The 12,317-nt window shown below is 29.4% G+C and overlaps 2 protein-coding genes across 2 annotated transcripts; one reads left to right on the plus strand and one right to left on the minus strand.

Moving 5' to 3' along the window:
• The first annotated feature begins 7,113 nt into the window (after positions 1–7,113).
• On the plus strand, positions 7,114–7,788 carry LOC145846205 (methyltransferase-like protein 27). The gene has a single exon (XM_082953117.1). The coding sequence runs from the start codon at positions 7,114–7,116 to the stop codon at positions 7,786–7,788; it is 675 nt and encodes a 224-aa protein (XP_082809243.1).
• Positions 7,789–9,207: 1,419 nt separating this feature from the next.
• Positions 9,208–10,401, minus strand: LOC145846206 (radial spoke head protein 3 homolog). Its single transcript, XM_082953118.1, has one exon. The coding sequence runs from the start codon at positions 10,399–10,401 to the stop codon at positions 9,208–9,210; it is 1,194 nt and encodes a 397-aa protein (XP_082809244.1).
• Between the last annotated feature and the right edge of the window lie 1,916 nt (positions 10,402–12,317).

Raw genomic sequence — 12,317 nt, forward strand, 5'->3', positions numbered from 1 at the left:
ATATCTATGACAAAATACTACCTTATAAATCTAGTGTTTTAACAATTTTTGATGAAGGGAAAATGTATTATTCCAATGATGATTTTGGTTATTCTTTAGCAAAACTTCTCGGAAACTTCTCTAAAGAGTTTTTAACAAAAAACATTTTTGTTCGCCTCCCTAAAGGTATAATATCTAAGTGGTATCGTGCTTGTTCTTTTATAAAAAAAATAAACCTTTTTGGTGGTAAATTTACAGATGAAGTTAGTTGTATAAAGTATGACACAACAACTAATAAATGGAGATACATTGCTGAAATGAAATTTGATCATGCAGAATATGCTGTTTTTAAAGGAAAATTGTTGCTTCAGGTGGACAACGTTATCCAAAGTCAGTTGAAGCATGTGACTATTATAAAAACAAATGGAATAATTTACCAGATATGATTCAAGAAAGACTTTCTCATGGGTCAGTTGGCCTTGGTAACAAACTGTTTGTCATTGGTGGATCTAAAACTAGTAGCTGTGAAGTGTTTGATAGCAATTCTAACGTGTTTACTGAAATTAAGAAATTAATACAAATACCGAAACTTTATAGCTGTCAAGTATTAAGCATCAGTTTCAAAATTATAGTTTTTGGAACACGAAGATTCAGCGGACTAGACACTACAGTGTTGTTTATTTATGAAGTTCTAAAAGATCAGTGGAGTTCTAAACACACAAATGTGAAAGAAGTAAAATGTTGTACAAAAGTTCCTGTTGCGTAAAACTTAACTGATACCTCCCAGTTGGTACAGTTGAAATTTTTGTTTAGCTGAATGTATAAGTATTATTTTGTTATGAGTACTCAGTATTACTTGTTTAATTTTTCTGTTCGATCTATAAAATTGTTTCTGTTTTTCATCGAATATATCTTTTATTTAAAGATTTTTTGTAAATTTCTGCACAAAAATGAAAAATTGGTTCAAATAGAAAGGGTCGTTAAAATTAAAAGTGTTTTATTTCAATATCCTAATTTATTTTTAAAGTTTTTAGAAATACAGTTCAAAAAATCAATTGTATACTCTACGTAATGATAATCATTTTCATGTTTATGCGCATTTTAATTCCGTATAAACAATTTAATAACAAATATAATTGTAAACAAACTCTTATATTACAAAATTTCTAAGCGTATACCAATAAGAATTAATTTGCAACACATCACTCTTTGTGCATTTGTATGAGTAGAAAGTATTTTTAAAACAGATTGTTACTCTTTAATGTATTTAAATTTGACAATATATTATTTTTTAAGATGTTGTTATACTATTAGGTTAAAAAAACTAAATTTTGATTAAAAAGTTTTAAATGTGTTCACAATTAGTTTTCTAAATGAACCCTAGTATTCTAAGTTTTATTTACTACATTAATTGCATCCATGTTATGAAACCTAAGTTAAGAACATAATAACGCATTAATTAAATATTAAAATATTACTACATTACCTAGGTTATATATACAAATTGAATAAGTCCAGCTAGTATAAAGTCGAAAAAAAAATATTGAAAGTAAAATAATAAAACCATAATAGTTTATTATACCATGTTTCAGATTATTTATCATTTTTAAACTTAAACAAGCAAAATACAAATAAACGATGCTGTATAATGCATTTAATTTCTTTGTATCAAACAATTTGATTGTGTAAAAGTTTTCAAAATCTCTTCATGTCAATTCAATAAAAGTTAATCAGGGCCGATTGACTTAAAAAAGAGAGATAAAAAATATCTGTCTAAGCAAATATTTTCAAAAGAAAGCGATATCGCACATTTATCAGTAATTTTTCAAGTCTTGGGTAATAACAACTAACTAGTTAAGGGACAATAGAATGACGATTTAGAATTTTAACCATTGTTTTTTTTTCTAAAAAATCAAATTATAATTTTAGTTTAATATTGAAAAGTAATAAAAGTTCTTTGGGATAATCTACACAGGATTTTCTTTTAGTTGTAATCAATAAAAAAAACGGTGGCGATAACCAGTAAGGCGACAACAACTATTTTACACCAGATATTGTGATTTATAATATGGAGTAAAACATAAAAGTAAATTTTTTATAAATCTCTGCCAAGGGGCCAACTATAAAAAATTTATTTGTAAATCCCTGATCTTAACTAAAACATTTGTTTTGATAATGATTATAACATCATGTACAAGTATTATATTGTTTAACTGCAAAGTACAACATCAATTAAAATCGCTACATAAACACTAAAGCTACAAAATATTTTATTCGGTTAATTAAATTTTTCTGACTGCAAATAAAACTTGAATATTATTTATAAGTTTAACAGTTCGTAACAAAAAGTGCAAAGCAGAGGTAGTAAACTTACAAACTAACAATAAAATGACTTAATTAAGGTTTATGATTAAAAAATGAACATAAAAAATAACAAAATAGATAACATTAAGAAAAAAGTTTTACTGGGTATTCATTTTAAGTTTACCTGAGCAGTTAAAAAATAAATGTTGTTTTCAAGTATTGCCGATTTATAAAAGTGTCTCACGTAGAAAGACCACTTTTACTACTAGGCATTTCAAGTATACTTTCAGATTTAAGTTGTAAGACAGTTATGCCCATCATGTTGGAAAGCATGTTACAGATCTTTATGTTTGGTATTAAACTAATCTTCTATGTAACATTTGAAAATAATGGAGAACTTCCTAAGCTGTTTATAGTTGTTATAAATGATAGCTTTAACACATACAAATACTTTTAAACACAAGCTGACTAAAGACAATTAGTACAATTTTCAAAATTAAAAAAAAATAATTGTTCTTAAAATTCTTAAAACCTGCGCACAGCAAATTGATAAATAAATTTAAAAATGTGTGTCGGCATTTAGATAATTATAAAATAGTCTTTGAATAAACAAAAAAATCTGTTTAGACTTTCAATATCTATAAAACACAAAAAAATCACAGGTCCTAAACATTTTTTTTGATGAATGTTTCACAGTTTATACAATACAACGTATGAAAGAAAAAAAAACTTTTACTCTTAAATTTACAGTTAGTTGTATTAGATTATCAGTCAAACTACTAAGATCTTTTCAGCTTTCCAAGCAGTCAAAATTCCGGCAAGTGCAAAAATAAATCATGTTAACAGTATTATGAGTAAATAAAACAACAATTTTTCTTTTTGTTAAAGTGTTTTGTAATTACACTAAATCCGGTAGCTAAATAAAATTGGAAAAAGTTACTCTAATAAAACTTATACCACAATAACAACTATAAAATTTTATTAATTTTTCAATTGAAAAAATTGGTTTTTACGAACACTAAAGGACTAAACAAAAAAATAAATAAATCAGGTTTGAAAAAATAAAAACCTACGTCAGAATTTTTTTTTCCATATCTTAAGTAAAAACTAAATAGCAGCAGTATGTTTTAGTACATTTATAATTTATTTATCTCATTATTGTGTGTTGAGAAACAACAAAAAGCACTAAAAAAAATATTATCAAAACATCTGATGTACAAAAGAAGATTTCTGTTGTCGAGGTTTGTACAGCATCGTCGAGCAAAAAACCACTTTATTAATAGTTTAGTTTTTCTTAACTTCGTTAACCTTTAAAAGATTTAAAACCATCAAATTTGATAACACCATTCTAATATTTAATACATAAAAAAGATTTATAAAACTATTTAAACTTTTAGTTTAATAATAAGAGAAGAACGAATCAAATATATCAAATCAACAAAATTATTAACAAAGAATTGTTTGTTGGAGTTTTGTTTTCAGATGTTTACAAAACTCCTCATTTTGAATATTAACATCAAAAAACATTAATACTAAATACACAAAATACAAATTTTTCTATTTCATCGTTGAAAGCTATTATTATTATTTTTATATAGCAAAACACTTTTTATTTTTATCTCTGTGAAAGAGTTACAAAATGATTAAACATAATAAAACTACTTTGTAAAAGTTTTCGTATCGTAGTTAAAAAATGTTGTTTTCTTTACACTGTGTCTATACTTTTTACATAATGATTTATCATACTAGTTTGATTATCAGTCCACAAGTATTTTACTTTTAATTTGCATTAATATCATAACAAACAAAACGTTTTGTATCAGAAATAAAGTTTTAAAGAAATGAAGCAAAAAATATTATGCTATTGTATTAAAAAAAACAGAAGTTTAACTTATAGTTTGATTAAAAACTATTTGATTTCTTTTTTTTTTGAAAAAACTATACCAAAAATTAAAGTTGTAGTTTTGATACTGAATCTGAAACTACTATAAAGAAAAAAATGCTTTTTTTTTTTGATTATATAACTCTTCAAACATAAGCTCATATGTTATCAATATTTTTTTGTGAACGTTTATCTTTTTAGACTTTTTACATACTTGTAATTTCAAAAAGCTACATTACAAGTATATAAAACCTAATATAATTTCTAAGTTGATTTTACAATATTATTTGGTTCTAACTGTAATAAAATAAATTTGAACTATTTAAAACAGAACGATTTTACAAAATTAAGTTTAAAAATGTTTTGATAATACTTTCAAAAATTTTATAACATCTAGCTAATTTAAACATTAAAAATGTATAAACTTAAACTGAAGCCGCCATAAGTTTTAAGAATTTGAGAGAAAATGATATAAAAAAAGTAATTTTATTTTTGTACAAACTTGAATTATTAATGATGTTCATTTAGCCTATAATTTTAAGTAAATATGTAATTTCGTGAAAAAAAGTTAATCTAGTAAAAGAAAGTTTTATTTGTCTTTACTTTATTTTATTCATTGGTAAAACTGTTTGTATTAGTTTCATCAAAAACTTCGAAGAAATGACTGAAAAAACGTTAAATATACATTCAAAACGTTCATACGAAACTTAGGTTAACTCTGTTACACATTTGAGTATACAAAAACCGCCAAAACTACCCGAAACTTTTACCAGGTACACAACATTGACGGAAAACTTTAATAAACAAAGTTCTTAAATACCATGAGTAAATCAAGATTTTTCACAAATACCAATGTGATGTTTTCTCTGACAAAGCGATATACAAATAGATTATTTATTATAAATAGTTTAGTATAAGATACTCAATTTTTATGGAGAAATTAGTCAAATAAAACGAAGTTCTAAACTAGTAAAAGATAAACTAGTTTTAGCGAAAATAAGTATATATTTCTTTTAGAAACCAAATTACAAAGCTTAGGTATAAATAATTTAGCTTGAACCTTTGGAAATAAATAAAACATAACACCAGCAGATAACAAATGACAAAAGACAAACGTGTTATTATAAAGCGAAGAAAAAAATACAACAATAAGAACGTTAACGATGCGTTAAGAAATAATTTATATGAAAAGAAATTTAGAAATAAAAAGCTTAAGTTTACTGGTTTGTAACAATTTATTTCATTGTAACGTTTTTCAACATATGATTTGATAAAATTTGATTTTTATGGTTAGCTTTATCGCATTAATTTTTTAATGACAATGTTTTTTTAGTTTTAGTTACATTTTGTAATGTGTTATCATTCCTAAAGGACTAATGCTTACGTGAAGGGGCATTTTTTTATACTTTTGTTACAGAAGTTTTATCAGTAAGTTGTACACAATTAAATGCATTACTTTCATTTAAGCTAAATATTTTTTTTTGTTCTATCTAAGCAATTTATCGTAGAGGTTATTTAGACAAACATATTTAAAGTTTACCTCGTAAGTAGCTTAACATTTTATCTCAAACTTTTTAAGCTTAAATTAGTTTTATGATTAGTAAGCAATTTTTTACTAGTTTTTAGAAGTATACTGTAAATTTATACTTGTTTTACGAAACAATTACCGTAACTAGCTTTCTGTTATTAAAGTTGCGTTTAAAAACTTTACTGAAAGGAAATTGCGTTTGTAACAATACTGCTATATTTATTCTTTGTCTTCAGTTTTAAATTGCTATTTTAAAAATTTAAACGTTTTACTTAAGTAAAACTGTGTTTTTAAACCATACCCCCAGGTTTAGATATTGACATACAAGCTAGTTTTATAGGAAAAAAGCTAAATTATTTTATTTCGAATAAGTTTCTAAACATATATAACTATACCTTTAAACTATTAAAACTTTTCTTTTCCGATTGGTTTTTGGTTTTTGAGTTATTAGTGTTTTTAAAGTGAAAAAAAAATGTTTTTATTTTATAAATACATTTAAAGCAAATTATGTAGTCTATTAGTACAGAAGTTTAAGGAGTGTATAATATAAATCTAACTATAAATTTGTAAATATATGTTTTGATTATAAACAAATTAGTTCAGCTGGGACGATAAATTAAAAAATAATTGAATAAATAAGCCTTTCTTTTCAACTCTAATTAAAAATGTTCTCTAAATGATTTTAGAAGTTGCGGTAAACTATAATTACAAAAAAAAAGTTATTTTTATTAATTTTGTTTATGTTAATAATATTGTTAGTATTGATTCAAACAATAAGTCATTATTAACATAAAACGTTAAACTGACGTCACAAGAATCTAGTGTTGTAAACGCAGTGCTTACAAATAAAAACTCATATTACATACTTCGTACGTAGAGTTTGTCTAAAAAATAAATAAAACTAAAAACAAACATTATTTTTTCATTTTACAATTATCATAACGTATGATGTTTTAAGTTTAAATAGTTACTGAAATTTGTCGAAAATATTATCATAACTATATGTTAATAGAATTTTAGAGTTTTGTTTTAGCTGTAAGTTGTTGTTTATTTTTTATTTCTAATTTTTTTATATTTTTAGTTAAGCAGGTTTAGAATTTTGTTTGACACAGAGCTTTTCAGTATGATAGTCAATCAATAATTCATACCTTTTAAGCATTTTCTAAGATTTTTTTTTACATATTAATTATTTACTGTAAAATTTCTTAAAAAATTTTAAAACTTAAAAAAATCGAAGTTTTATTAAAGTTGGTATAAAAGTCAAATCTTTTGAAATACAAGGCGTATAGAAATATTTTTTGCGAACAGATTTTAATTGTTTAAGCGGAAAACTTTTGAAACACCTTATCTAATAACTTTCCATGCTTTCAAGGAATTTTTTTAACTTTAAGGCAATTAAATTATATAAAAAATATCAAGAATGGAAAACCCGCCGAGCACAATCGACAGAGTCCACAACGAATACTTTGTTTCTTCCGATTTGCAAGGAGTGCTGAACAACTACACGGACAAATGCGAGGAGTACGAGGAAGAGTTTTCAAATTTCGGCTACACCACCCCTCCGCAAGTTGCAACGAAAGGAATCAAGTTCCTGCAGGGAAACACGAAAGACACCAAAGTTCTCGATTTCGCCTGCGGTACCGGCCTGGTCGCCGCTGCCATGGTAACCCAGGGCTTCGAGGGCGAAATTTACGGGCTGGACGGAAGCGGCGGCATGCTGGGGATGGCCCGCAAAAAGGGGATTTACCGGGACCTGAAGGAGAAAATAGTTGTTCCCGGAACGAGGCTGGACTACGAAGATTGCTCGTTCGACGGAGTTTTCAACTGCGGAGGATTCGCCGTCGATCAGCTCCAACCTGGGGTGATCCCAGAACTTTTGAGGGTCGTCAAGCGAGACGGGGTTGTCGTCATGACTACCAGGTACAACGATCCACCCATGGAGTACCAGAAAAAGTTTGACTTCCAAGTGAAAGTTTTAGAGGAGAAAGGATTGTGGAGAAAAGCGTCGTTGGAAAAAGCTCATTATTTTAATTGCGACTTTTATAATAAAAATCAACCGCTAATTGCTACTATTTATTGCTACTTGAAAAATTAACCATAAATTTTTTTTACTATATTTAACTTTACATTTACATATTAATTTTTTAACTAAAAAAAAACTTTATTTTAAATTAAAAATTATATTAAAAATGAGTTTTCTTATTAAATACAAGGACTAAAACTGCTTATAACTAATTAGACTTCTTATTGGCACAAAAATTTCTGAACTTTATCTCATTTCAAAGCAAAACCTAGTTTGATAAAACTTGTTAAAATTAATAAATAGTTTTTAGTTTCTTGAAAATTGAATTGATTTAGATTTTTAGTACTTATAATTTGATACTTATATAAATATTGTTTTATATTTCTAAACAGCCGTAGGTTTTCTATTATGTATAAAAGACTAAAAGTGCTTGCAATTGAAGTGCTTGACTAACTTTCATGCTAATTTACCAATGTAAATTACAAAAGTACTAACAAAGAAAATTTAGTTAGATGTTTAAATCATTATAATGTCTTTAATTTTTTTAGTACTTGTAATTCTTTTTTAAATTTATGTTAAAAAATATATTAATTAAACTTTGTATTATTTTCTTTGACATTTCCTACACTTTACTGGTTTGAGTTTCTTTAAAATTAAAGCTTTACAAAGCTACAAATTTTTCTCAAAAATTATTTTTGGAGTTGTTAAATTTAAGATTAATTAATGATATTTCAGTAGTCTACTTTGGTTTTTGATTTTTATTTTTAATAAAGCAAAACAAAACAGACAACAGGAAAAGCAAATATTTAACCTTAGAGTAGTAATGTAATTCCAAAATAGTAACTTAACTTTCGATCTATTCACCTTAGAAAGTAAAGTATAAAACAACAGATTTATTTTGTTAGTTTGTCTATACTTCAATGAATAATTTTCAGAAGAGCTAAACCTAAGAATAAACTAGTTATTAAACTATGCATTCGATCTTATGTTCATTTAATTACAAACTTTCTCTTAAATAAAATTATTAAGTAAATTCTCAAACTAAGCACAGTAAACAAAAAATAATATAACAAAGATTTTTTGTTTTAGTACTTTTAATATAAATTAAGTTGTAGACAAAAAAGGCTGGTTCTTACATATTGAAAAGTATACAAAATTATTTTTATTTTTTTTTTAGTTTCTTTTTTTTAATACCAAAGATTTAAAAAATAACAAAACTGTACATTTTTGTTTTTTATTTGTTTTGCTATAAATATTTTTATTTTGACACTTAATTAAACAAATCATAGTCTAAATAACAATAGTTTTTCGATTTTAATTATTCAATTGTTTTCATTTAATCTGTATTCTAAAACGTTACAAGTTTTAATGAAAAAAAAAACTAAGGTTGTTGCTGCATCTTATCCAAAAAAAACTATGGTTTTTCGTAAAATAAAAAACAAATAAAAGTCTAGTGCTGTTAGAACTTATAGTTTCAATTTTATCGTTTCGTTAAAAAGACTCCAGAGTTTCAACTTCTTCATCGTTCTCCTCCTCGACGATGCTGTCCATCTTTTCAAACACCGGAACTTCGAACGTCTCGCCGGGGTACTCGTAATTCGGCGCGTCCAAGTTCGAATGCGATTTCAAAAGTTTCACGTTTTCGTCGAACGTCACTCCCTCGCCCCTTCCGGCTTCTTCTTCTGCCGTCAGCGTTTCTATGAAATCGCAGCATTCCTTGCCGTGGCAACTGTCGCTGTCGCTGATCACTTGTCCGGTGGGTGGGTAAGTTTTGAGCACTTCGCGTCTCGCAAGGACAGCTTCTCTGATTATGACGTCGAGAACAACCCTCGACAAGTTTGCGGCGTCACGGCTTCTAACCGCCTGGTCTTCAATTTTTGAGTTTTCTTTGAAGTCTTTCACGAAACTGTCGTAAAAATACCCCGAAGTCTCCAGGCTCTCGAAAACTGATGGCAGTAACCCAGCAATATACTCTTTAGCCGATTCTTTAATCTCGAGGTCTTCAGCTTTTTTCCGTTCAAAAGCCGCCACCCGTTCCCTTTGATCTCTTCTTCTTTTCACCTCTTCTCTAATCCTCCTGTCCTGCTCTTCCCTCCACTGCAAATCGGCAATTTCCCCGTTCCTGATAACCTCGAACTGCTTCAGCCGCTCCTTCGCCTCGGCAAGCTCCTCTTCTTCCATCACCTCGTCGTGCGACTGCTGCAGCACCCTGCCCACGATCGCCTCCAGCACCGGCTTCACCTCCACGTCGAACTCGAACAGATCGCCGACGCTCACCTGCGAGCCCTTGTTCTCGCTCGTCGACGCCGGCACGTACTTTGGCGTGAGCGGCCTGCAGACCCGCTCCTCGACCGCGTCTCCCGCTTCCGTTCCTTCGAGAACGTCGTACACGAGGTCCGTCTGGTTGTTCTTCAGCGTGCTTTGCCTCCCCCACGGCGTGTTGTACCTCACACTGTCCCTCTTCACGTCGCTCGACCGCTTCTTCCTCCTCCGCACCTCCCACAGCATCGCCATCTCCGTGAGGCTCTTCTCGTCGGGCAGCGACGCCCTCGAGTAGGTGCTTCCCCGCACCACCCTCCTGTCGTGCATGATGTTGTTCGGCTTCTCGGCGAAACTCCGCTCGGCCGCCACCGTCGGCTTGCTGGTGAACCTGAAGGGAGTGTGTCTGGAGTTTACCCGCGACATTTTTAGTTAGTGCATCGTCGTGCTCTCTGTAAAAACTATTAAAGTCATTTTGCTAGTAGTGTTGTAACAATTTTTATAATTCTAATAAAGCTAAAATCTCAAAACAGTTCCAATTTCAAGTATAACTACTGGTTGTTTTCTATTTTTAGGAACTTAAAAGCCTTTAAAATCAGTATATATTTTTGAAACTTAAAAAAATAATGAAAAAAAAGTAAAAGAGGCTAAATTTAACTTTTAAGCTAGAATAGTTTAGTAATGAAAAGCTCTTTTTAAGAACACAAAGCAAAATAAAAGTAAGTATTTCAAAAAAAGTATGATAAAATATAAAAAAAGTAAAAAATAATGAGAATTATTAGTATGCTAAAAGTAAATCTATTCTTGTTTTATGAAACTATGATTTAAAAAAATTTAACTCTAAAAAAACATAAATCAGAAAGAATATTGCTGGAACATTCAAAAAAAAACCTGTTAAAAAAAACAAAGTTTGTGGTTTATAACTTTTGTGGACAATCGTAGATAAACTAACTTTTAGTAAAAAGTTATAAAAAATTTAACAGAGTTAGGGCAAAAATAAAAGTAATCTTAAACTGTTTTACAAAAAATAAAAACTATATCACATTGCATAGAATATAGTATTAAGCTCATTTATAATTTTAACCTACAATAATAAAATTTTCTTAACTAATATATTACAACTTAAAGACTACAAAGACAAAATTGTTTTGTTTAAAAGCTTTAAAAAAAGCTTTAAAAGTTTTGAAGACCTATTTTAATTTTTTATTAATTAAAAATACTGTGAGTATATATGTTGAAAAAAATCAAGTAAACTTTCTTTTATATGAAACCTAAATCCAGCTTTAAAGTCCTACCAAGCACTCTATATTTCCAAAACTAGCTCTTCATTTTCAACAGTCTCGTTTTCATCATCACTTTCATGTGCAAGGCTGAATCTGGTGTAGTGAGGGGCATCCAATATATGAGAGTTCTTCTTGTTCAATCCTTCTGTTGTGTCCGTGTCATGCTCGTTCAATGCTGTAGTTAACCCGACGCAAGAACAATGGGAAGACTCCACAGATTCAACCGTTTCACCAATTGCGTTTCCGTATTTGTAGGCATCATACCTTTCCTCAACTGATTTTCTTATTAGGTAATCCATGAAATTTCTTTCTAGGTGTTCTTGTTCTGAAAACAATTTTGACTTACTTCTGAAAAAGTTTGACTTGCATTCGTTGAAGTTTGACTTATTTCTGAAAAAATTTGACTTGCCTTCGTTGAAGTCTGAGTTGCCTTCGTTGAAGTCTGAATTGCCTTCGTTGAAATCTGAATTGCCTTCGTTGTAGTCTGACTTACTTTTTTGTGCTTTAATTGAATCATAGTCTAAGTTTTTATTGAATGATGGGTTTAAAACGTCCTCAATGATGGATGGAAGAAAAGTTTCTTTAACTGCCCTTAAAACCGGATCAAAAAAGTAGCCTTTTTCTCTCAGTTCTCCGCGAACAGACGTAACCAATTCTTTTACGTAGTCGCGCGAATAGACAAGTGCTGCTATTTTATCGTTGGTCTCCTTCTGTTGTTCTAGCTGGTTTCTTTTATCTTCCATCATTCGCCGCTTCTCTTCATCGTACTGCCTTTCCAGGCGCTCTAGCTTTTCCTTGTCTCTGATCTCCTGGTACCTCTTCTCCTCGTATACCCTCTGATTTTCCCTACGCGTCGCCAGATCCTCTTCTTCCACCACTTCGAACGTCGCCTGCTCCAAAACCTTGTTGTTTATCACGTCGATCAGCAGCTGAACGGTTCTATCGAACGCGAAAAGGTCCCCGGGGTAGATTTGTGTCTCCCGGTTTATCCCCGTCTTCTTCGGAACAAAAGCCGGCGACGGTGGCTTTTCCTCCAAAGCGTCCACCTGAGTGCCTTCG

Source organism: Thalia democratica, unplaced genomic scaffold (assembly GCF_965202585.1).
Source record: "Thalia democratica unplaced genomic scaffold, ktThaDemo2.hap1.1 HAP1_SCAFFOLD_349, whole genome shotgun sequence".
NCBI lineage: Eukaryota > Metazoa > Chordata > Thaliacea > Salpida > Salpidae > Thalia > Thalia democratica.

Coding starts and splice junctions, on each gene's coding strand:
- LOC145846206 (XM_082953118.1), bottom strand. CDS start 10,401: ATGTCGCGGGTAAACTCCAGACACACTCCCTTCAGGTTCACCAGCAAG.
- LOC145846205 (XM_082953117.1), top strand. CDS start 7,114: ATGGAAAACCCGCCGAGCACAATCGACAGAGTCCACAACGAATACTTT.